Source organism: Conger conger, chromosome 10, assembly GCF_963514075.1.
Source record: "Conger conger chromosome 10, fConCon1.1, whole genome shotgun sequence".
Taxonomy (NCBI): domain Eukaryota; kingdom Metazoa; phylum Chordata; class Actinopteri; order Anguilliformes; family Congridae; genus Conger; species Conger conger.
The window spans coordinates 4,105,603-4,132,500 of record NC_083769.1 but is presented as its reverse complement, the minus strand read 5'-3'; the positions used below and the strand labels follow the sequence as shown (position 1 = coordinate 4,132,500).

General features: G+C 44.5%; 1 protein-coding gene across 1 annotated transcript in view; it reads left to right on the top strand.

Moving 5' to 3' along the window:
- Positions 1-13,345, top strand: part of LOC133138596 (IQ motif and SEC7 domain-containing protein 1-like) — a 23,124-nt gene extending 9,779 nt beyond the window's left edge. The window contains exons 10-15 of the mRNA XM_061257492.1: positions 1,241-1,366; positions 1,585-1,684; positions 7,272-7,433; positions 7,773-7,955; positions 10,576-10,625; positions 12,182-13,345. Coding sequence (XP_061113476.1) covers positions 1,241-1,366; positions 1,585-1,684; positions 7,272-7,433; positions 7,773-7,955; positions 10,576-10,625; positions 12,182-13,345 — 1,785 coding nt within the window. The remainder of the gene's footprint in view (positions 1-1,240; positions 1,367-1,584; positions 1,685-7,271; positions 7,434-7,772; positions 7,956-10,575; positions 10,626-12,181) is intronic.
- Positions 13,346-26,898: the final 13,553 nt, after the last annotated feature.

Here is a 26,898-nt window from a genome sequence, read left to right as displayed (position 1 = left end):
TTCAAAAATGAAATTTCACCATTGAGTGTAAAATTGTCAAAGTTTCATTTTTAGAAAGAAACAGACAGTAAAAGTTTTACTATCCTTTTAATAAACCTTAGTAAGACCTCTGTATATGCTCACTGTGACTTCTCTATGTACTCACTGTGACCTCACTCTGACCTGTCACTGACCTCACTGTAAATCCTCTGACCTGTCACTGACCTCACTGTGACCTCACTCTGATCTGTCACTAACCTCACAATGACCTCTCTCTGACCTCACTATGACCTCTCTCTGACCTCACAATGACCTCTCTTTGACCTGTCACTGACCTCACTGTGACCTCACTCTGATCTGTCACTAACCTCACAATGACCTCTCTCTGACCTCACTATGACCTCTCTCTGACCTCACAATGACCTCTCTTTGACCTGCCACTGACCTCTTACTGACCTCACTGTGACCACTTTGATGTGGTGTGTAATCAAAATTGTGAAATTGCCTGCTTTTTTAAATAACAAACATATTGTCTGCAAATAAGAAATGTACTTTTCATATGATAGAAATATGGCATGAAATTATCGTCCTGATAATAATTGGCTGACTAAACTTTAAGAACTTTAGTCCATGATTGATTGTAATGGTTATTTAATAGAAAGAGGTATTTTCATCATCATTCTCTTTGACAAGGTGAACACTCCCTCACTGTGACCCGTCTGTAGCTGCTCTCACTGTGACCCTCTGTGACCCGTCTGTAGCTGCTCTCACTGTGACCCTCTGTGACCCGTCTGTAGCTGCTCTCACTGTGACCCGTCTGTAGCTGCTCTCACTGTGACCCGTCTGTAGCTGCTCTCACTGTAACCCTCTGTGACCCGTCTGTAGCTGCTCTCACTGTGACCTGTCTGTAGCTGCTCTCACTGTGACCCTCTGTGACCCGTCTGTAGCTGCTCTCACTGTGACCCTCTGTGACCTGTCTGTAGCTGCTCTCACTGTGACCCTCTGTGACCCGTCTGTAGCTGCTCTCACTGTGACCCTCTGTGACCTGTCTGTAGCTGCTCTCACTGTGACCCTCTGTGACCCGTCTGTAGCTGCTCTCACTGTGACCCTCTGTGACCCGTCTGTAGCTGCTCTCACTGTGACCCTCTGTGACCCGTCTGTAGCTGCTCTCACTGTGACCCTCTGTGACCTGTCTGTAGCTGCTCTCACTGTGACCCTCTGTGACCCGTCTGAAGCTGCTCTCACTGTGACCCGTCTGTAGGTGCTGTCTCTGCCACACCGCCGGTTGGTGTGCTGCTGTCAGCTTTACGAGGTGCCTGACCCCAGCCGACCCCAGAGAAGCGGCGTGCACCAGCGAGAGGTGTTCCTCTTCAATGACCTGCTGGTGGTGAGTGAGACTGCAGCTCTCCACATCTCAACAACGACTGCATTTCATCTCAGCAACGACTGCATTTCATCTCAGCAACGACTGCATTTCATCTCAGCAACGACTGCATTTCATCTCAGCAACGACTGCATTTCATCTCAGCAATCAAAAGTGTATATCAACGCACCACGTCTTGTACACCCCTGCATCACATACTCTCTCTCTCTCTCTCTCTCTAGGTAACTAAAATCTTCCAGAAGAAGAAGAACTCAGTGACGTATAGCTTCCGGCAGTCATTTCCTCTGGTGGAGATGCAGGTTCACATGTTCCAGAACTCATGTGAGAACTCCACCACACGTCCCTCTGTCTCTCTCCTCTTGTTTTTTTTTTGGGTACATTTCTCAGAATTTAAGTTCATATATTAATCTCTAATGCACAAGGGCGTTCAGCATAGCCTATCACATATCTTCTCAATGGAAATAGCTGATGATTGGACTGATGTATGTCGGTGGCTATCCATAGCCATGTAGAAACGCTAAATGTCTCAGCTTTGAAATGTTTTCAGACAAGTTTTATGGACGGCTTTCATTGATGGACGGAGTGTTATATAGCTCAAAAAGAAAAAAATTCTAAGTAAAAGTTAACTTTATATTTTCTGGTTGTTGTTGTTGTGTTGTTAATTTCACATCCTGTCACCAAATTTAGTGAATCTGTGTTATAGTTCTGCTGGGCACAGCCCAGTATATCACAGTGTGCCATGCCAAGGAATTACATTTCCATGCTGGTGACAACGACCACTCAAACCCCGTATTTGCATTGAATTATAACAGTGCTAGAGGTTCAAGCTTTTTATTAGGTATTTATTTAGGTATTATATATCTTTTAGAGTTATACTGCTGTAGCCTATCCACTTAGAGTTATGATGCATTGTGTATTTCCGTTACTGTCACCTTCCTGTCAGCTTTGACCAGTCTGGCCATTCTCCTCTGACATCTCTCATTAAGAAGGCGTTTTTTGCAAACTCTAGAGAAACTCCCAGGAGATCAGCAGTTTCTGAGATACTCAAACCACCAACAATCATTCCACGGCCAAAGTCACTTCGATCACATTTTTTCCCATTCTGATGGCTGATGTGAATATTAACTGAAGCTCCTGACCCGTATCTACATGATTGTACGCATTGCACTGCTGCCACACAATTGGCTGATTAGGTGAATAAGCAGGTGGAAAAGTAAAAATGTTCCTAATAAAATGCTTGGTGAGCGTATAACTTACCATAGACGTTACTGAGAAAAATAGGCACAGACAGCTACCTTTCAAAGCCCTTTCAATGAAAGGAAAAGTTCTCTATTGTGGAATTTGTATCTTAAGAGAGTAGGTGGTAGGAAACTCATCCACAATATTTGAGGAATATGTATAGCAGAGCCTTTGTAAAAATACATACCATGGCAAGTTATTATTACTGCACTGTTTTTGTTTCATTTTGGCAAGAAGAAAATCCCTTGCATAACTATCTAGGCAGTGTGAGTAAAACGGATGAAGCACTGTGTCCTGTGAACCACACATTTCAAACCATATTTGAATTTTAGTTCTGATTTTCACAGCAATTGAAGAGTGGCAATATCCCGCTCCTGGCTATTGTTTATTTATTTATTTATTCACTAATCAACGACAATAACATTCAGTTATGTAATAGTGAAGTGCTTAGTATGGTAATCCTGATGATACACAGTGGTGGATACAAGTTTGAATGTCTGCTTGTAGACACATGTAAATGTGTGTGTGTGTGTGTGTGTGTGTGTGTGTGTGTGTGTGTGTGTGTGTGTTTTACAGGAGCATGTGTGTTTGCGTCTTGTGAATATATGTGAATGTTTGTGTGAATGTGTGTGTGTGTGTGTGTGTGTGTGTGTGTGCGTGTGTGTGTGTGTGTGTGTGTGAATGCGTGTGTGTGTGTGTGTGTGAATGTGTGTGTGTGTGTGCGTGTGTGTGTGTGTGTGTGAATGTGTGTGTGTGTGTGTGTGTGTGAATGTGTGTGTGTGTGTGAGTGTGTATGTGTGTGCATGTGTGTGGGAGAGTGTGTGTGTGTGTGTGTGTGAGTGTGTATGTGTGTGCATGTGTGTGGGAGAGTGTGTGTGTGTGTGTGTGTGTGTGTGTGTGTGTGTGTGTGTGTGTGTGTGTGTGAATGTGTGTGTGTGTGTGTGTGTGTGTGTGTGATGCCCCCGCTCAGTCACTCTGTGCTGCTGGTGTTGGTGTCTCTGCGCAGGTGTCTGGTGGGTGGAGCAGAGGGTCGCTGGCACAGTTAGGACCTGTGGCCAGTTCTCCCAGAGACGGTGTCACGCAAAACAACAACAGTATAAGATTCTCCACTTAAATATTAAACGATGGATATCGATTATTATCCAATGATAATCTCTGGTGTTATCTTCATTTTAAACGCCTCAGCTCCCTAAATCTCACCTCCCATCACACTCCACGCCCGTCACCTCACATCACACTCCACTCCCATCACCTCACATCACACTCCACGCCCGTCACCTCCCATCACACTCCACGCCCGTGACCTCACATCACACTCCACGCCCATCACCTCCCATCACACTCCACTCCCATCACCTCACATCACACTCCACTCCCATCACCTCCCATCACACTCCACGCCCGTCACCTCACATCACACTCCACTCCCATCACCTCACATCACACTCCACGCCCGTCACCTCCCATCACACTCCACGCCCGTCACCTCCCATCACACTCCACTCCCGTCACCTCACATCGCAGCTTGATTGGTCCTAAATTAACGCTCTCTTCTTAAGTCACATGGAGGAGAATATGACTTCACACAATAATGCTAACGTGCTACATGCTGAATTTGCTTCACAAAAATGGGTGTCCTGGGGCCTGACAAAGCGGTTCCTGAGTCTGAATAACCGCCCTGAGTCGGCTAAACCCCAGAGCAGCTTTTACTCTTAGTACGTGCTCCAGATTTAGGAGGGTTCCTGGTTTTACTCAGGGCAGTTATCCTGCTAACTCCATTATCCTGCTTCATGATACAGGCCCTGATCTGTGTGTGCATTTTTACTTAAACCCAAAGATGATGACTGACAGACAATGTGACCGTGGCTGAGACACAGTAACAAGTGTGTGTTACACTGTGCCCCTCTCCATACACTGTGCCCCTCTCCCATTCATCCAGGCCAACTCTGGGAGTTAGCTATGGCCAGCTAGTGCCAGACCCTCTTACCATCCAATTCAAGCCCAGTCAAGTACATGTTTGATTTTGACAAGCAAGGTTTGCGCTTAATTTCTTTTATTTTATGCCTAAGTCAGGTCAGGATTCTGAAGGCTAGGTTGAGCTATCCTGTTCATTCCAACTGCGTTTGCTTAATCTTAATTGATTTATATTTTTTTATTGCACAATGGGCACTAATTTATGTATAAATAAAGACTGCACTTATTTTTTTACCATTGGCCACATAAACTATTTATTTTCCTATCTTATTCAAGCGTATTATACTGGGTGCGCCAAATAGTGGGGAATAGTGTAACTGCGGATGAGATATGTGTCTAAGGCCGATACGCATTACTGGGCATCAACATTTTTGCATTGGTAACCTATGAAGAATGGACATTATCAATCTGTCTCTCATTGTCCCAATGTCCCGTTTATCCTGCATTTGGACTGTTCGCATCTGGTCACACTATTTGGAACACTCACCACCAGCACAGCAAAAGGCAGTAGCAGAAGCCCAAATCATGCTCCCCACAATTTCAGCATTTGTCAGAAAAACAAAGGGAAATTAATCTTCAAACCTGCATCAAATTATGTCTGTGAAAAACAAAACTTGCAAATAATTTCACAGACCTGCAGCACATGAGAAACCAATTCACTAATTAAACCTGCAAGCAGGGTTGAGGGGACAAGCAGTCCAGCAGGGCGGAGTCGCCATGGCAACTTGATCGGATCAAGTTAAAAGTACGGATAGGACAAATCATCAGTTTTTGTAAACGGTTGCCATCCCATTTTGAAAATGGTTAACCGTGTAACCAATACTGCAATGAATGCTTGGGGTTGTATCTCATTCATAAGAAAAAAAAATGGAAGTAGCCTACGGACAAAAAATTTCATTTTGGGCCACCCGTTGGGACTCTCCCCATGTCTTATTGAACACACTGTATACACATCCATAGTTCTGGCTGGACATAGTATGTGAAACCACATTTTTTGTAGCTACTGATGTTGGTTAGGAGGAATTTTAGACCATTCCTCCTCACAAAACTGCTTCAGTTAATTGATATTTCTGGGATTTCTTGTGTGAACAGGTCATGCCATGCCTTTATGGGGTCCACCCCTGAGGAGTGTTGTTATTACAGTAGACACTGAGATTCAACAGATTTCTGCAGGAAAGTTTCCCTTGGGTTCTTTGTCACTTTCTTACAGATTCATCCCCCTAGCCATCCCTCCATGGGGACTTTCTAGTTTACCTACTAGTTTAATGTTACCATCTCAACTCATGGGCCAGTCGGGGATGGGTATGCCCCTTTAGCTGGGTTCCTCCCAAGATTTTTTCTCGCTCACTATTTGGGCTCAGGGCCGATATTATTCACTTCTGTTACTCTGAAAACCGTTTTTGCGACAGCCTTCTGCGAACAGCGCTATGCAAATAAAATGTTAATTGAATTGAACATGCCGCACTTAGCAAGGTGCCCACTCTTATTGAAAGTAGCGGCAGTACTAAATTTCCCCCATTTGTAGACAGTTTGTGCTAATGTGTGTCTTAGACATGCTTTTCAGTGATTTAGCCTTTACAGTGTTCTGCATCTCTACAAATTCACTCTACAATTATGCTGAGGTCCTTAATTTGTTTTGATGGGGGCATGGCTTACAAGCACAGCTCTTTCTTGAGAAGAGCAGACTGTCAGTAATCAAGCTCCAGCCCACACCTCTAATCTCATCTCATTGACACCTGACTCCAGTTAGCTCTCGGAGAAGTCATTAGCCTAGATGTTCACATACTGCTTTCCTTCCCAGAATGTGAACTGACTTGTGAAGTGTTTAAATGATGCATTCAGTATTGGCATGAAGAAGTGCAATTCTTTGTGTGTTATTAGTTTAAGAAGATTGTGTTTTTTTATTATTGTGACTCAGATTATCTTGGAACTGTACCTAACTCAGACAGGTACACACGCACACAGGTACACAGGTACACAGGTACACACACACACAGGTACACAGGTACACAGGTACACACACACACAGGTACACAGGTACACAGGTACACACACACACAGGTACACAGGTACACACACACACAGGTACACAGGTACACAGGTACACACACACACAGGTACACAGGTACACACACAGGTACACAGGTACACACACACACAGGTACACAGGTACACAGGTACACACACACACAGGTACACAGGTACACAGGTACACACACACACAGGTACACACGCACACAGGTACACAGGTACACACACACACAGGTACACAGGTACACACACCCAGACACACACACACTCGTGTACCTCACATTGGCAGTTGCGCAGTGGGGATTCAGTCTGAGCCCATAGGGCTCATCCTTGCACTACAATGTTTTAACCGAATGAGCCACCCAACAGCCCCTCATGCGTGTGCATATTTATGTGTGTGTTAGTAGATCAAACCTGGGCCAAATTTCTAGTTGTTCTGGATTCAAATACTTTTATACACTTTAGTGAGCTTGCCGGGTGTATTGGAGCATATGAAATACTCTCAAAAAGTGCAAACCCTGCCTTCTGGTCCTCTTGGTTGGCTCAGTTGCACCAGGCAAGATCAATTGAGCAGAGACAATTATTTTCATCCAAAAGCATTACAATGAGGCATTTGCCCCCGGACTGTAGTAGATGTGTGTGTGAGTTATGGCCCCTCCTACAGACTACCCCCACGGCGTGCGGCTGACGTCGGCGGTGCCCGGCGGGGAGAGGAAGGTGCTGATCGTCTTCAACGCACCCAGTCAGCAGGACCGCAGCCGCTTCACCACGGACCTGCGCGAGAGCGTGGCCGAGGTGCAGGAGATGGAGAAGTACCGGGTGGAGTGTAAGTGCCTCTCCTCGGGGAGTGTCTGTCTCACAGCGCTAATATTCTGCTCATCGGTGTTTGTACCATCTGAGGGCGTCATTGGCTCAGGCGGTAAGAGCGGTCGTCTGGCAGTCGGAGGGTTGCCAGTTTCGATCCCACCCTGGGTGTGTCGAAGTGTCCCTGAGCAAGACATCTAACCCACAAATGGTTGGTGCCTTGCATGGCAGCCAATCGCTGTTGGTGTGTGAGTGTGTGTGTGAATAGGTGAATGTGAAGCATCAATTGCACATATAAAGGTAAAGCACTGTATGTTTAATACCATTTAATATTCCCCTCTTGCCCGTGTCCCCCGCCCAGCTGAGCTGGAGAAGCAGAAGGGGGTGATGAGACCCGGCCTGCTGAGCGGCGGGGTCGGAGGGGTGAAGACAGAGGCAGTGAACGGCATTCTGGGAAGGCCCAGTCTGGACGACACCTACACCGCTGGAGAAGGACTGAAACGAACTGCCCTGAGTTCATCCCTGAGGGACCTCACTGAGACAGGTATACACTCACACATACCTCACTGAGACAGGTATACACTCACACATACCTCACTGAGACAGGTATACACACACACATACCTCACTGAGACAGGTATACACTCATACATACCTCACTGAGACAGGTATACACTCACACATACCTCACTGAGACAGGTATACACTCACACATATACCTCACTGAGACAGGTATACACACACACATACCTCACTGAGACAGGTATACACTCACACATATACCTCACTGAGACAGGTATACACTCACACACATACCTCACTGAGACAGGTATACACTCACACATATACCTCACTGAGACAGGTATACACTCACACACATACCTCACTGAGACAGGTATACACTCACACATACCTCACTGAGACAGGTATACACTCACACACACACACACCTATACCTCACTGAGACAGGTATACACTCACACATACCTCACTGAGACAGGTATACACAAACACATATACCTCACTGAGACAGGTATACACAAACACACATACCTCACTGAGACAGGTATACACACACATACCTCACTGAGACATGTATACACACACACATACCTCACTGAGACATGTATACACACACACATACCTCACTGAGACAGGTATACACACACATACCTCACTGAGACAGGTATACACACATACCTCACTCAGCCAGTTATACACACAGGTACATACACACCATAAGTGTACTCTGTAAGGTACGTATACACTTACAGTGGGCTCCAGTATTATTGGCACCCTGGATAAAAAAGGCTGCATATAATAAACAACATGGACAATGATCTACACTCAATGGTTTCCCCACCAATTTTATCATGTGTGTGAATGTACGTATTATTGCTTGCAAGGATTTTTAGCATTTTTTTTTTCTTTCTTTTGCATTGATACTGGGTATCACTTTCACAGCGTCCAGATCACATAACCTCCAATTGAACCTGTACTATTTACAAACTGTAAGCTTTGAAGCACCCTGTTTTGTCTGTTACGGTTTTTAATCCCTTTGCCCTCTGCTTAGAAACACACACGTAGAGCACACACTATCTCTCTCTCAGAGCATATTTGGAGAATATATATCCATAACCTAAATTATAACTTATCCAAATGTTACAGCCTTATTCATACTTGATTCCCCTTCCACAGCTTCCAAATCAAACAACCTCCAGATGAACCTGTAGTATTTACAAACTGTAGCCTTGTTATGTCTGTGTTCAGGTCCTTTATCCCTCTGCGCAGAAACTCACACTCAGTAAGAACGTGATGACATTACATTAATCATCTACTTCCTTACTTATAGCCACCATTCATTTCACGGTTTTCCGAAATGGATAACATGCAAGCAAGTTTAATGCCTGGAAACCACAGAGAATAAGAGAAAGAAAAGCACCCACCAAAAACATTTCATAAGGTGTTGCTTGGTGGTTGCCAGGACAACTGTTTGCTGGTTGCTAGACTTTTGTAGGTGGTAGCTAGGGTGTTTGAGTTGGTTGCTTAGTCATTGCATGTGGTAATTACAGGTGGTTGATTGGTGATTACCAGGTGGTTACTATAGGAATTACCAGTTGGTTGCTAGGCTGTTGCTAGGTGGCTACTAGGTGGTTATCATGTGGTTGCTAGGGTGTTGCTAGATGTTTGCTAGAGTGTGCGAGTTGGCCGATAAGGTGCCGCTCAGTGGCTGCTTGGGTGTAGGACTGAGTGAACATAGGACTGAGTGAACATAGGACTGAGTGAACATAGGACTGAGTGAACATAGGACTGAGGGAACATAGGACTGAGTGAACATAGGACTGAGTGAACATAGGACTGAGTGAACATAGGACTGAGTGAACATAGGACTGAGGGAACATAGAGCTGAGTGAACATAGAGCTGAGTGAACATAGAGCTGAGTGAACATAAGGCTGAGTGAACATAAGGCTGAGTGAACATAGGGCTGAGTGAACATAGAGCTGAGTGAACACAGAGCTGAGTGAACACAGAGCTGAGTGAACACAGAGCTGAGTGAACACAGAGCTGAGTGAACACAGAGCTGAGTGAACATAGAGCTGAGTGAACACAGAGCTGAGTGAACATAGGGCTGAGTGAACATAGAGCTGAGTGAACATAGAGCTGAGTGAACACAGAGCTGAGTGAACATAGAGCTGAGTGAACATAGAGCTGAGTGAACACAGGGCTGAGGGAACATAACTGAGGGAACGTGAACACAGGAAGGTGCTACCAGCACTAGCTGCTTCACCAGCTCATACCCAGCTAGACCAGCTTATGACCAGTTAAATTCTCAAGTTGGTCACGCTGGTTATAGGTGGATATTACAGCAGGGCCTTGCCTCCTGTGGCTCCCTGCTGGCATCATGAACGCCTTTGGCCTTCCTTTGGGCGGCCGGCAGGTTATGTAGTTCTGTAATCTGTAAACTGACATATATGTACGTGTGTCTTTGCGGAGGTATGTGGGGTATGTATAGCTGTCTGTATATGGGTGTATGTGTCTGTATATAGGTGTGTGTGTGTGAATATGGGTGTATGTGTACAGACAGTCGATATGTGTGTGTTTTTACTGTTTTTACATGTGAGATATGCGTGTTCCTAACTGGGCCGGTTCTGGTTTGGTTCAGGAAAACGGGGTCGCAGGAACAGCGTTGGATCCTTGGATAGCACCATCGAAGTAAGTCCTGGAGATCCCAAAACATTTGAATGCTCCTTAGTGCAGTTTTGTGCAGTTCCCTGTGTGTGGGGACCCAATTCTCAACAGTACATATCAGGAAATGTATTTATTTATTGACAATAATAGAAGCAGTGCTGAGAAACTGCCTTAGCATCGGAAGACTGCTGCTCATGACTCACTGACACCGTGTCTATGGCAGGAACCATCCCCAGCTTCCTTTGAACTCACAGTTTGGCCCTTGTGTACTTCTAATTCTTCTAGTACTTCTTGTACTTCTTGCTTAATAACTTTTAGTTTCTCTGCAGTCATCAGGCTGCTTTTATAGCATATCAACTAAACCTACATCTTGTAATGTTTTCATTCATTTTAATTCAAAATGGTGGCAGTTTTGCTTGTGGTTGTCAACTATAGATTCTTGTTATGGTTTTTATTGGAAAGAAAGAACATTCTGACAGCTTCTCTGATTTGTTATTCATTTATAAAATGTAAAATGTTTTAATGTTTAAAAGGATACAGTAATATGACTTCAGTTCAGTCTCAAAATTATAAGACAGTTTGTATCACTGAGTTTCTACGGTAGTAGGGGTCTTCTGCAGACACAACTGGAGGGAGAAAGAAACTATGCAAATCTGCCAGCTTAGTTATTCAGTTGTTTTTCACCGTTTGATCACTGTCAGATATGAAAGGCGAAGGGTTACCAGCTCTGAAGTCAGCAGTGTTTTTCTCTATAGCCTTCTTCTTTGGCAGGACACATAAACATGATTTGTTGGAAGGAACACGTGCGGAAGACAAGTTGCAGTCACTACCTTTATTGCTTGTTCAGCAATCAACAAGCTAACAAGCCCCTATTGTGTTTTTCCTGATAGTTTGAAGATTAAATAGTTGAGTTGGTAGATTTGACAGATTTGCCTGCTCCAACAGCAGCTAGAGCACCACATCTCTCGTTCCTAAAACACCTTTCCTCTAACTATGTTTGCATGTTTTTTGTGCTTCCTATATCGAAGAGTTCATTTGAAAAAAGTTGATCGTAAAAAATATACTGTATATGTCTGCATGTTTGTCTTCATACCTATGAGTTTTGGTCAATCACTGTGTGTATGTGTGTGTGTGTGTGTGTGTGTGTGTGTGTGTGCATGTCTGTGTGTTAGTTTCTAGATGTGGCTAAACTGTACTCACTCTCATATGCTGTTTAATTATTGAAAATAAAAAATAATTATGCAAGATGTTTTACAATATGAAGAGAAGTTGTAAAAATATGGGCTGATTTGGTACTGACATGTGTGGCGGACAGGTGCGATTTCGCACTGTGAGGGTGTAAGTGGTGATGAGTCATAGTACACCTGCCAGTCCCACCACCTCTCCTGTGGGAACAGCCAGTCTGGCGCCCCCTGTGTTCCAGATGGTGGTACAGCTGGTTTTTGGCTCAGCGTTGTGGTGATGAGCTCATGGTGTGTGAGCGAGATGCGTTTGCGGTGCCCTGACCCCCTCTTCCCCTCTCTCCCTCTCCCCCTCTTTCTCCCTCCCCCTCTCCCCCTCTCCCCCTCTCCTCCCTGCAGGGATCCATCATCAGCAGCCCGCGCCCTCACCAGCGCCTCCCCATGGCCGGGGTGGTGTCTGGCCCGTATGGTGCTGAAGACTTCCGGCCTCACCGCCCCATCCTGAGCCCCGGAGTGGGGGTGGGGGGTGGGCCGGGGCAACAGCACAGCCCTGCGGGGCCAGTGGGAGCGGGCGCGGGAGGGGGCGCGGGTGGGCCAGCCTGCAGTGGCGAGAGAGGGGCCCCGGGGAGTGGGGGGGGCGGGACTGGATCCTTCCTGGGGTCTCTGTTCGGCACCAAACGCTCAAAAGCGCCAGGACCTATCATCCCCCCAGGGCCACCCTACCCCGCCCCTGTGCCCCCTCCCACCACCGGAGGGCCACCCCCACATTCCCCCTCCTCTCTGAACCCGTCCGAGGCAGGAGGGCCGTCCAAGATCCAGGCGCTGCACGCACAGTACTGCCACGCCAGCGGCGGCCAGGCCCCGCCCCCCTACCACCACCATCATCGCTACCACGTGCAGACCGTGCCGCCGCCCAACCACGCGTCCTCCGCCCAGCCGCCCACCCACCACACCCTGCACAGAGGCTCTCTGCCTCGGCGCCCCCCGCCCGGCCCCACCCACGCGCAGCTGGCGCAGATGCAGTCCCAGCATGCTTTGCAGGCTCGCTACGGCAACATGGCGCACGGCATGGGCTGCCCGCCTCTCTCCCCCGCCTCTCCGCATCCTCTCTACCACACCCAGCCCCCGCATTCCGCCCGGGGCGGCCCTGCGAACAAGCTGCCCCTCACGCAGGCTCTCTCCCACCCCGGACACACGCACACGCACCCCGGGCACACGCACACGCCCCACCCTTCCTCTTCCCACAACGTGCACCAGCCTCACTTCGTCTTCAACACGCCCCTGCTGCCTTCCGCCCGCCACCTGCCCCTAGGCAACCAGTACATGCCCCAATACCCCCCGCTGTCTTCTATCCCCCCTCCCCCCCCGCACTCCCCTTTACCCCCCCCTTCCGCCCCCCTTACCCCCCTTACCCCTCTGTCCCCTCATCCCCCACAGCACCCAGGGCAGGTGCAGCAGGGAGGAGCTCAGGCAGGCCCGGGGCCCGGGGCCGGGGCAGGGGCCACCGGCACAGGAGGCAGCGGCAAGTCCAAGCCTATCAACCGCATCAGCACGGTGGTCTGAGAGGGTGGGGACCCAGGGGCCGCAGGGCCAGGGCAGGGGCCCCCAGGGGGAGGGCAAGGAGGGGCGGGGGCAGAAGAAGGAAGAAGCGCAGCACACTGAAGCTGTGCTACTTTCACATCCGTTTCCCTCACATGAAGAAGAAGATCTAACACACACACACACTCACACACACACACACACACACATACACACACACACACACACACACACACACACACATACACTCACACACACACACACACACACACACACACACATACACACACACACACACACACACACATACACACACACACACACACACACACACACACTCACACACATACACACACACACACATACACACACACACACACACACACACACACACTCACACACATACACACACACACTCACACACACACACACACATACACACACACACTCACACACACACACACTCACACACACACTCACACACACACACACACACTCACACACACACTCACACACACACACACTCACACACACACATACACACATTCACACACACTCACACACACACACACACACTCACACACACACACGCACAGAAACAGTCACTGTGGGGCTTTTACATGTGAGTGTGAATCTGCAGGGAGTTAGTCATACAGTACTGTGCAGGGCTGAGTGTGACTCTGAAAGACTGGAGGTATGTGTTGTTTAGGGTGATTTTGCATCATAATAGGGCTCACGTGGCTCATCCCGTTTCCAGGGGAATGATTCACGTGAAGAGCTGACTCCCAATTTAAATGTATCCCGAAGATACAGAAAAGATTGCTCGGGTGATGACAGGGAAATCAGCTCTTCTGGGAATAAATCAAGCAAGAGTCACCTGGAATACTCACCACCAGCAAGAGAAACCAGTGTGGCAAACAAGCGTGTCACTGCGAGAAGACACAATTGGAAAAATAAGATTCAAAGTATGTGCCTGCTAACAGACATCAGCCAAGCTCTTACTCTCATCACTCACAGCAAAATTACATCACTCGCAGTTACTGACTGCACTCACAGTTACTGACATCACTCACAGTTACTGATCGCACTCACAGTTACTGACATCACTCGCAGTTACTGACATCACTCACAGTTACTGATCGCACTCACAGTTACTGACATCACTCGCAGTTACTGACATCACTCACAGTTACTGACATCACTCACAGTTACTGATCGCACTCACAGTTACTGACATCACTCACAGTTACTGACCGCACTCACAGTTACTGACATCACTCGCAGTTACTGACATCACTCGCAGTTACTGACCGCACTCACAGTTACTGACATCACTCGCAGTTACTGACATCACTCACAGCGATTGACATCACTCACAGTTACTGACCGCACTCACAGTTACTGATCGCACTCACAGTTACTGACATCACTCACAGTTACTGACCACACTCACAGTTACTGACATCACTCGCAGTTACTGACATCACTCGCAGTTACTGACCGCACTCACAGTTACTGACATCACTCGCAGTTACTGACATCACTCGCAGTTACTGACCGCACTCACAGTTACTGACATCACTCGCAGTTACTGACATCACTCGCAGTTACTGACCGCACTCACAGTTACTGACCACACTCACAGTTACTGACATCACTCACAGTTACTGACCACACTCACAGTTACTGACATCACTCACAGTTACTGACCACACTCACAGTTACTGACATCACTCACAGTTACTGACCACGCTCACAGTTACTGACATCACTCGCAGTTACTGACATCACTCACAGCGATTGACATCAGGCAAAGCGACCAATTTCAACATATTTAGTACGACGTCAGTTCAAACGAGGCACTGAAGCAGTCAAACACAACCACACAGACTCAGACACACAAACACAACCACACAGACTCAGACACACAAATGCACACATGCAGAGTCACAGACAGACACACACACAGACTGGGGCAGGTTCATAGACACACACACAGACTCACAGACACACACACAGACTCACAGACACTTGAGCAGGTTGACAGACACACACACAGACTCACAGACTGGGGCAGGTTCACAGCCGTGTTCATACACTGAATCCCAGCGTGCTGTCTGTGCTGCTTCATGAAGACCAGACTCCGCAGGGCGGAGGTGGAGTGCTGAAGGTTTTCAGCAAATTTGTTCCAGACAGAACCAATGGACTGAGGGAACTTCACACTGGTGGATATGATTTCATGAATCTACTCAAGTGTTGGAGATGTAGAGCGATCCAGCACTCCACCTGCAAATAATCCAGCCACGGTGTATCGCACCACCTCCACGGTTGCCATGAAGGGCACCCCTTTTCATGCTAAAATGTTTTTTGGGGATAGCAGTTAATGAGGACTGTATCAACTCCAAGCTTGAGATTGGAGCTCATCGAGGGTCCGGTCCGTGATGACAGATCCTGTGCAGTTATCACTGTAAAGCAGTGGACTTTCTGCACTTTTATTCTCCTCCAAGGACAGACACACACACACTACGCCACTGCTTTTACAGTCTGTGGAGCGTTCAATATTCTTATCGTATCAGCTGTACACATATAAACATGTAACTGGCCTCAAACCCTCTCTCTCTCTTTCTCTCGTGTTTCTCATCCTCTCCTCTCTCTGTACTCTATTTCTCTTACTCTCTCGTTGTCATCCTCCTTGTTTAAAACTGAACCGGCTCAGACCGTTCAGACTCAGGGAGGCTTTGTAAATACGTGTTACTAACATTCCTATGTACAGGCCTAGTAACCCCAGCCAAGATAATGCTTATGGGTCTTAGAAATGTGTTTGTATGGGAAGAGAGATGGGTCAAAAAGAGTGTGGGACCATTGCAGCTGCTACTGTAGGACTGATGTGTTTTCTGTCCCGGGGGTTTTACAGGATATCTATAATTATTGTTACTAATAATATTTTTTTGCAAACTTGAGTCTATTTTTGCTGGTATATGAGTGTTACATTGAAAATTCATATTATGAATATGTTCTATCGAGAGATCTTACTTTTTTCTAATGATTGTGGGCCAGTAGGGGGCAAATAGCATTAGATATGTTCTAAACAGGATATGAATATGTTATAAATATACATGAGAGCCTGATGCTGTGGATGGGAATTATATGGTTTTATTATGATTATTACTACTCTCATTATTATGACAGTATTATTAGTGAAACTTCTATTATTATTAATATTAATATTCATGTTCTCTACTGTTCTGTGTTGTCTTGATGTGGGGATGCGTGTGTGTGATTGGATGTGTGTGCATGCAAGTACATGTGTGTGCACAGAGTTGTAAATCTCAGGGTCATTGATTTGAGACCTTTAAATGGGAGAATGAGATGTGAAATCGAATTGAGTAGAATTGCATCAAACCTTGAGCCATACCCCCTCACCCCACCCCCCCTCAAAGAAAAAATAGCCACTCGCTGATACTGTTCTCAAAGTTTAAATGTATACAATAACTAAGAATCTAATTCTATATTACCTCATTAAATACTAATAGTTTGACAGACCTTGTTTGTTTTAAGGTCATATCTGTGATTCTGTAATACTCAAGCTTACCAGCACATCTGTGCGCACACATATACACTTGTACATGCAAGTGCATGCATACACATTCACATGGACACACACACACAAAGTGCTTGTTCACAGTCACCCGGCTAGACCAGGCCACACAGGCCTGCGTGGAAGGGCTGATTGTAGTACAAAATCAAAATGGAAGGGTATAATACAGCCAGACTCTCACAAACAGGGATGCACACAGTCACTCAAAGGAACACATGCAAGCATGCACATACACACACTCAAAGGGTCTTTCGGTTCAGCGATCAGCAGTGCCTCTGGTAAGCTCTGCCAACTCAAACCTCACCTCTCTTAGCTCCATCCGTTTCTCAGGTGGGTTTCTGGCCAAGAACCGCCCTCTGACATGGTGGTACATGCTGAACTGGAATAGCACTGGATGGCCTCTTGTTTATGGTGCCATACTGGACGATTACGGTGCCATACACACAGTCCTACCTGTCCTGTTTCTGAGCACAGCACTCTCCCACACTCCATACTGCAGGCTGAGAAGGGAAAGGCAGTAAGAGAGGCAGGGCATTGAGTGGGTGGAAGGGGATTAGAATAGGGGCAAGGTGGGCTATTGAACTGTCAGGAGCTTTTGGGCTTTTGTACTGGCTGTCCCTGATCAGAACAGCCAGTGTCTTTCCATTGTGGCCTGTGATTGCATGTGTATCTGCACTTACTGAATGAAGCTGTACAGCCTGAATGTACATACTATCTTACAAATAACCAACATTGACTATGGAATGGACTGTACCATGTTTATGTAACTCATGGGGGGGGACGGTTGGAATGATCAATTGTTTTTATTTGGATGAGGGGTTTGGGAGACTGAAATTGTACAAAAAGTATTTGTGTGTGTCAAAGCAGTTCATAGTAATCTACAAGAAAAAAATATATGAATTTTATTTGTATATATAAATATTATGTTTCAACTTACAAAAGAGAGATTAAATGTGAATATTTATTGCTTCTGATATTATAAAACATTCTTGCTGTGGAAAAAGCCTATGTGTTTTTATTTTTTTCAAGTATTTATGGCGTTTTATGAATTGATGCCATCCAAGATATAGCACTATAGATGACCAGTGTTGTTATAATAACCATGAATACCTTTGAGAACTCACTTGGGGATTTGACCTGGCAGCGTGGAGTCTGAGCTGTGATCTGTAACCCTGGTGTAGTCATGGAGGTTGCTGCTGACCGCTCTGACAAAATAAAAATAGTTTGTAGTCCTTACCTCTCGCCTGCTCTTGGTTCCTCATTGGGCCTCCAGTGTAATTAGTGTGGTTGCTTAGCAATTATGAACTGTGTTCTTGAAATTGTACTTACCTCTAGGGTCTTTCAGCGAACTTATCCCTGGTTATGGGTATGCACTTTGTTGTACGTCGCTCTGGATAAGAGCGTCTGCCAAATGCCAATAATGTGTTCTCTTGCGTACTTATTATTATTCATATTCTCATTTCTGCTCCTACAGCTTTTAAGATAGATATTTTGTTCCAACTTCATAAATTCAACTTGGTTCAGTCCAGTGCACTTTTTGAAATTCCAAATAGTTGACCTAATATTTGAAGTTTTATGGGGATAAATTGGGATAAATGGGGATAAATTCCCAATGGGGATGTGCACTAAAATGAGCCTTGTGATGCGAGCTCCTACAAGCAGAATAATAATAACCAAATACTCATAATAGCAGCAATAATATCACATCAGACAGGCAGTATAAGACAGTATAACATTTAACAGAAACAGAAATTTCCAGAATTTCCGATTCTGGTGTACTTGAAATTGGTGTACCATTTAGCTTGCAGTAATTTGATTGATTTGTGATGCCAGTAGATTGAAGTGCCATTCCATGAAAGTTTGCCGGATCAAAAAAAAAAATACTGCTGATGAGGGGTTTGCATCTTATGGCATAGCCTCTATATTGCTGCTCTCTAAGTCGTCTCCGAAATGGCAGACTGAGATACCTTCACCCCTGCCCTGTGGAGATTATGGTGTCACTGATGTTTTGGGGTTTTTCTTCATAGCTCTCACAATGTTTGTCATCAACTGCAGTTGTTTTCCTTGGTCGACCTGTTCGATGTCTGTTGCTCAGTACGCCAGCGGTTTCTTTCTTTTTAAGGACATTCCAAGTTGTTGTACAAGATATCCCCAATGCTTGTGCAGTGGCTCTGATCGATTTCTCCTCTTTTCTAAGCTTCAGAATGGCTTGCTTTTCTCACAAAGACAGCTCTCTGGCCTTCATGTTCTAACACAAATGCAGTCTTCACAGGCAAAACCCATGACTAAAACCAAGAGTTTATTCATTGTTTAACCAATCTAACTGGACAACATCTGGGCAACAAGAAAAGCCTGTCAGTCACATGTTCCAATACTTTTTCTCACCTACAAATTGGGTGGTCTGATAGAAAAGGTGATATATTCTCAGTTGTTTAACAACTCTAGATAAAAATACCAGAAAATAAAAGCTGAAATTCAGACCTGTCATCTCATGTACATCTTTTGACTGCGAACCCAATTGTCTTCAGTGTATAGTGAAAATAAAGGAGTTGACCTTGGGAGGGGACTGACCCTGCACGCCTGCCAGCTAGCTTCACTACCACGATAACCTGTAGGTTGTGATATTTTATTGTTAAATTGTAAAAGTGTTTGGTTATTTTTATTCAGCTTGCTAGCTAGCTCGTAGTCTCACATCATTCAATAAACTTGGCAGAAATGGAACTAGCTCCTTCAGTTGCATGTAAATGTAAATGAATGTAAATACGTTAATTAATATACCAAAGTTAACCACCAGAGGGAGCCAGCTGCTTATGAAGACTGACTGCTGGATGAAAAGGGAGCTCAGCGGACAGACGTAACGTAGACTCACAGTGAGAAACATGGGGACTAGGTAAGACTTGTCCCTGTGAGGAAATGTAGGAATTTAGGCCTGGGGATGATATGGATTAGTTGGTCGATGCTATTGATTGAGAAAAATATTTTTCGCAATTTTTTCAAAAAAATGGTGAAATCATATGATGTTGAAATCACACCTCCTGCCATGTAACACAAATATGCGAGCCATACCTGCCCTTTAGATGATTTATGAGGATAGAATGCAGAAAGAGTTTGCTAAATCCTACCACTGTAGCTCTTTTCCAGCCGTTGTTATTGTGGTCACAGACTATTTGGTCCTCTGCTGCCACCTTGTTGGAATGTGGCAGAATAGAGTCCAGTATCAAGGCTCCAGCATCTGATATTTCTAACTTCACACATAACTTGTCTTCATGTGTCTGAACTCATGAACCCTCAGATTTTCCCTCCCTGTCAGGATGTGGGACAGAGGAACCAATGGCAGACCCAAGGATAACGTGAATAAGACAAGCTTTAATGGCAGATCCAAAACGTGGTCCAAAAACATTCCAAAAAGAGGCGATGGTCGGAATCCAAACAGACAGGCACATGCAGGACGGGCAGTTCTTCAGTTCACAAACCAGGAAGACAGACAAGCAAAAGTTCACATACAAACATCCGAAAACCAAAAATACATTTTATAAAAATACAAAAAACAGCAAAGCAGACAGAATATAACAGGGGCACAAGCACGGGGTAGAGGAACCTAGAACAGAATAACAGAAAGACACAGAACCTGACACTCCCATATTCATGTCCATAGGTGCACTGACTCATATAGCTGATTTTATTCTAGTAGGTTATGCACACTTTGGCCCCCTGTGGCTCTCAGTCAGTTGACACAATAGAAGTAAACATCTCATGATGACTTGATATGACACCCTTTAAATATCTGATATACTGTAATTCTGTTGGCTATTACATCAGACCTGCCAACCTTGGAAAAAAAAATTTGAGTAGCAACTTACTGTGGCGGCGCGGCGCAGCACGAGGTCAGGCACATTTCAGTATTGATCAGTATTTCACATGATCAGTATTGATTGAGTTCACATGCTCACTCATCACAACTTATTACTAAGCACATAGATCCCACTCACCACCATATCTAGTTATTCAACATACAAGTAGACTATGAAGAAAACAAGAACTCTTTTAATGAAAAGGCAATATATTTGCTGTGCTTTGATACACTTCAAATTTTGGAACATGGTCCAATGTTTTCACCAAGACATTTGGCATAAGGTAACTGAAAATCCCTTAAACAGAACTTACACTTATATTATTACCTGTAGCTCCTTGATGGCTAACGTCAAAATCATAATTGCACACGGTGCAAAACGCATGATTAGGCAGTTTAGAGGGGCGGAGGCATGGCCATTGATCTTGATACTTCGTCAGGAACTTCTGAGGGGCATAGACTCGCTTCTTTTTTAGATTTGCTTCCCTCTCTCTCTCTGTCAGTATCTTCATCTGACGTCATGTGTATTATTAACTGCAAGGCATACACGAACACACATCATCATCCTCGTGTTTTTCTTATGAGGCTACCACACGCACTTGCGTGAAAACACTTCGTACGCTGCTCATAAGAATCTCACATGCACGTGTAGTTTGGAAGGTCTTAACGCACAGTAGCCTATCGGTTGACTGGATGGAAACGTCAGTAGGCTACCATATTTTTTCACTTTAGGCTATGCAATATTGTTTTGATATAGGTCTGGGTCAAATATCAAAACAAGCTGGAACAAATATTTCCTTCAGATAAGGCGGAACATTGGGTTTGAGCTATCACGCTAGGACGGTTGTCCTTGCTTTATTTTCCAGAAGTTGGCAGCCTTATTAAAATGGACGCAATTCACAATTCCCATAGCCTGCCCATTTACCTTTGAAATGGTGTTCCCTTGTAAAACCAGTCACAGTATTAAGATGGACTGAGAAGGATGAAAACCAATTTCGTTACTTTCGTTTTGACGGCTCCCCGGCTCTCCGCTTGTAGCTTATTTGAAGAGTTTAAAACTAGCGCTATGATTGGTCGAAGTCTTCTTTTCCCAACAGGTTGCTGCCCAATGCGGTTACACCCATAGACGAGTTGCCTAGTGCGCGAATGCACAATTTAACTCATTTTCGCGTATTTTGAAGTGAAAAATCGTAGCAGCGTAGTTTGGTGTCTAAATGCGTATCTGCTACGTAAAATGCGTAAAGGTTGGCAGGTCTGTTACATTATAATACAGTCATAACACGTGAGTTATGCAGTAAATTGCAGTAAACTCGTATATCAATAAGGTCTGACCATGAAAATTTTGGTCTTTATTGATGTAATGAATCATTTTGAAACAATCTTAATTTTGGCATTGGGAACGTCTCCTGCAGTACCTGTTGGATGGTGACAGGGCTGGTCACCCTGTATGCAGGGCTTCACTGTATTCACATACCTGTGCTTTGTGTAGGAAGGTAGGCATATGCAGCCTAGATTAGGTTGGTAAATTTAGTAGAAAAATGGCCTGCAAATCCATGGCTCTTCCCTCAGCTCGAAATCGGACGTTCTGTAATAACTTGGCATCTTACAGTAATTAAATCTGACATCCTGCAATAACATTCGTGATGAACTGTAACTGATTTTTGCATTGCTTCCTATTCTGTATAATGTCAATTCAATATTCAGACAAGAGCAATATGGCCCCAGAAATCCTGAGTGCAGTTCAATTCAATTTACAATTCAATTTTATTAGTATAGTGCTTTTCATAGAAGACTGTTACAGTGACGCTTTACAGAGTAGCAGAAGGGAAGAGAAAGATAGCCCCCAGATAACACCCAGAGAACTCTTGGGAGGAACCCATTCTCCGCTGGATATAACAAAAATGTTATAAGATGTCTATCAATCAAATCCCATCGGTTGAGTTGGCAACAGAAGAGGAACAGTGAAGCAGACTGAAGACTGAAGCAGAATTAAAGTCAGCTGCTAAATTGCATTCCTGATCATTTTAAGATTGGCTGACATTTGCCCTGCTTACATCTGTTTTTCCAAATTGACTTAATTTGCGTACAGAGGCTCTGTGGATCAGATTCTGTTCTGAATGTGACTCGCTCCGTGCTCCCGTGTCACAGCGTTTTCTGTTTCCTGTCTTTGTTTTCCTGTTTCTTGTCCTTGTTCGCTTTCAGTCACCTGTGTCTCGTTACCTGTCTCCCTGCACTCGCACCTGTTCGTCGTCAGTGTATTTATACCCGCCCAGTTTCCCTGTTTCTTTGCCAGATTGTTTTGTGTCCCGACCGTACTCTCCACCGCTCTTCCACCTGTCGGTTCTGTGTTTCGACTCCCTTTGTGTACCTTGACTTCTGCCTTTTGGATCTGCTTTCTGTTTTCTCTCTGATTACCTGTTGTCGAACTTTGCTTGACTCTTTGGATTTAGATTTTTGGGTTGTGCTTTGTACCATTGCCTGTTTAGATTGCCTACCTGTGTTACATTTGCCTGTGACATCGACTACGAACTTGGTTATCTCTATTATATTTGTGTGCCAACACTCAATCTCTGCCTGTTTGATCTACTTGTCGTACGATAAAGAAATCCATTCTGCCAAATTCTGAGTTACGATTGGTTCTTCGGTCCTGGCCCCTTATAAAATGTAAAGAATCCTGCATGCATCCCAATATTCGATTGGCTGCTACCATTCCCTAATACGTGTTGCAGGAGTCATAAGGCATGTTGCTGTCATAAAGTCAGATTGAACACTGAGCATAACAAGGGGAAACACAATTTCAGTCTAAATGCATAGAATCATATGTAATATGTAGAATATAATACATTTTTATAATACATACAAAATAACAGATTTTGGGAATGTGGACATTCTGCATGTCATTGTTTTGATGCACTGGGCAAAGCCTTTTTTTTATTTATTTTTTTATAAATTGATCTGTCTTGCAATTAATTTATTAGCCTAACCAAAAATGACTGACACAGGAGCACTCTATTCATTTTTTTCAGCTTATGCTCAAGTTTATCTTACTGTATCCTATGAATATGTTTTTTGAGTGAGGGAAGGTTCTGGGTCACACTTGCTATGGCTTACTATGGATATAGCAGCTGAGGGCACAGTTTTGCTACAGATACACCACCCTCACTCACAGCTCAAGTACTGATATTCAAGCTAACATTTCTCTACTTTGCATAACATTTTAACAATGCCTGTAAGGTAGCCAGTTTGAAATGACTAAACCTGACTGTCTAAACATTCTATATATGATGGTGTATTTGTATTTGACCTGGCCCTAGGCCCGCCTGATGAGAGATTGACAGGGATGGGTTAGGCAGGAATGCATTGTTAACCCCTCGCACACACCATTGAGGTGGTAGCAAGAACGCCCGTAAGAGGAAAAATATGCGGTTCAGAGCTAATGAGCAGCCATAATTGTCAGCAGAGGAGTCTGAAGTCGGGGGACTTAGATTTAGAGTACTAAGGAGCAAGGTTAAAGGTCTGACTGAGGCCATGCATAGAATGAGTTCCAGCATGACCTTGGAGGAGATTCAACATGCTGAGCGAGCAGTCGGGGAATACCCCAACCCTACAGGGGAGGAGCATAATGCCTGGTTAAAGCAAAAAGATGAGGAAAACAATATAGATGATGGGGAAATGATAATCTGATCATTTATTGGATAGATTCAAAGGACTTACTGTAGAGGAGTTGGGGGATGAATTACACTCGGCTATTAATTGGATGTCCTTTGTAGATTTCTTAAGGCGCCACAAAAAAGAGCACCTGAAGAGTGTATTGAGATGGTGGAAGGCGCTTACTGCTGGCTTGTATGATGTCAAAGTTTGGAGAGGGTCCAGGAGAGACTATGACAAGTGAGACAGATAAAAGTGATGAATATGTTCATTAAAAAAGTTGCATAAGAGATAAGTGTCTTCCCACTCGGTATACTGGGGACATTTCTTATCAAAAAAGGTACACTTTTTTACAAGTTTAAGGATATATAAGGAGTGAGCTTTTAGACGTTAAAAAGCAGAAAGAAGAAGAAAAAGAGGCAAAGAAGCCTCTTAGGATTTCGCTTAACAAAATATCTAAGGGCTGTTGAGGAGGGAGCAATGCAGGACAGCTGTAGTCAAGCTGGAGTGGCGCGCTCCCTCTGCACGCCACTCCAGGATCTGGATATGGAGAACAGAGTGATGTACGCGGTGCAGACTCAGCCCAAGAGTTGTGGCAACAGGACTGATGTCGAAAGAGCAACGCAGAACAACTATAATCAAGCTTGAGTGGTAATTATAATCTATATTACTTGTAGCAGTAGGAAAAGTAGCACATAGAAGTTCAACGTTATAAGTTTCCTTTCATTTTTATGTGTTTTATTTTTCATTAAGATACTATATAAGGTAGAAAAATGTAGAGAAATTTTAGAGTGTTGATGCATATAATATGCACATAATATTCTAGGAATAGTGTCTTTTAACTTCCAGAAGAGGGAGCTATAGGATAAGGCTAAGGCCAAAGAGGATGGATATTTGAGGGGTGTACCTTGAATTTAACATCTGGTGGAAATGTAAATTAGAAAGAGCTAAAGGGGTTATATGAAACTTGTATGTGATTAGCAAACTGAAAGATGATGTTTAACCTGTCAGCTGTATAACTCTATTCTTTTGATTCTTTTGATTATAATAAAGTATATCTGACTATAATCATATGTGATAAAGGTTCTTTTAGAGGAATACAGTGAATACAGGAAATCGTATACCAGATTTGCATCACACCCTTCACTTTGAGACTGGGCTGGAAGTTCAGTAGAACTTACCAGGGCTCCAGGACGTTCGGTGTACCTAAAGGAAAAGAGAGTTCGTCCCCGAGACACCTCCTCGTGGGGTACTGCTCGTGGGAACGTGAGGTCTGAGCTCGGCAAGGGGTCCGTGGCTCACGACAATTGCAAGCTAAATGTATATTGTATATAGCTTGGCGGAGTTCATGATGCCACTATTACCTTCTATGTAACCAGAGCAAAGTGCCACAATATGTCAATAATGCTTCCTCCCGTTTTCTCCTGTTTCTATTTCACTGTGAGAACCATCAACATTTACACATGACTTGCTCCAATCATGTTTCCACAGCAGCAACTGAATATCTGGCTATTTGTATTTGAGTGCTAACTCCAACGTTTTTTTACTATTTCATTTGGGATAATGGATATGCTGTCCCAAAAGAACGTGCATATATCTGTAGCTTACCTGACAACAGGAGTCTGAAGCTACTGCAAGCTAGCTAATGGCAGCATAGATTCTGAAAGGCCACAAGTCCTATTTCCACTCACAGCATCGCCTATTGGACGTCCACATCCATAAATGTAATGTTCCTGTATTTGTCCTGTGTGTATTTATGTTTATTCTTGTTATTTATTCATTTTTGAAATTCGTTAGTGTTTTCCATTACAGTTCTCATTTGTCATTCCCTGTTATGTCTGCGTCAGAATGTTTACCAGTCTAGTCACTCCCCTGTCTGCGTGTCCCACTATTCGGGTGGTTACGGTAGTTTTCGGGTTCTCAACATTTCTTCTAAAACTCGCGATTCTTACTTCCTGCTTTTTCTTGGTAGTTAAATGTTGTAAAGCACGATTCTTACTAACTACTACTAATCTAGGTTTTGTACAGTACTAATCCGATTAATACACTTACTGTCTGTCTAACTAACTAACTAACAATCACTTTTATTGGGTAGTTTAGAAATATTCATGTAACTAACACAAATTCTTAGTATTTCTGCACTGTTCTGTAACTCCGCCTCCCTATGCTATCCCTGATTACTCGTTTAGTTTCAGCAAAGTGTTCGCACCTGTCTCTAACTATCACTACGTCTTCAAATTATGCAAATGTCTACTCCCTAATCCGGAGCCGTATGTTTTGCATGTTTTGTTTTGTGCATCCAGTCCGCGTTTTCGTCTCCCTCCCGTTATTATGTTATTACCCTATTATGTTTCCCCACCTTTTTCCCAGCCCCGCCTCGATTGTCACCTTCCCTCATGTATTTAAACCTCAGTCTCTGCATTGTTCTTTGTCAGAACGTTGATCAGTTTTAGTGCCGAATACCTTGTAAACCTAACTCTT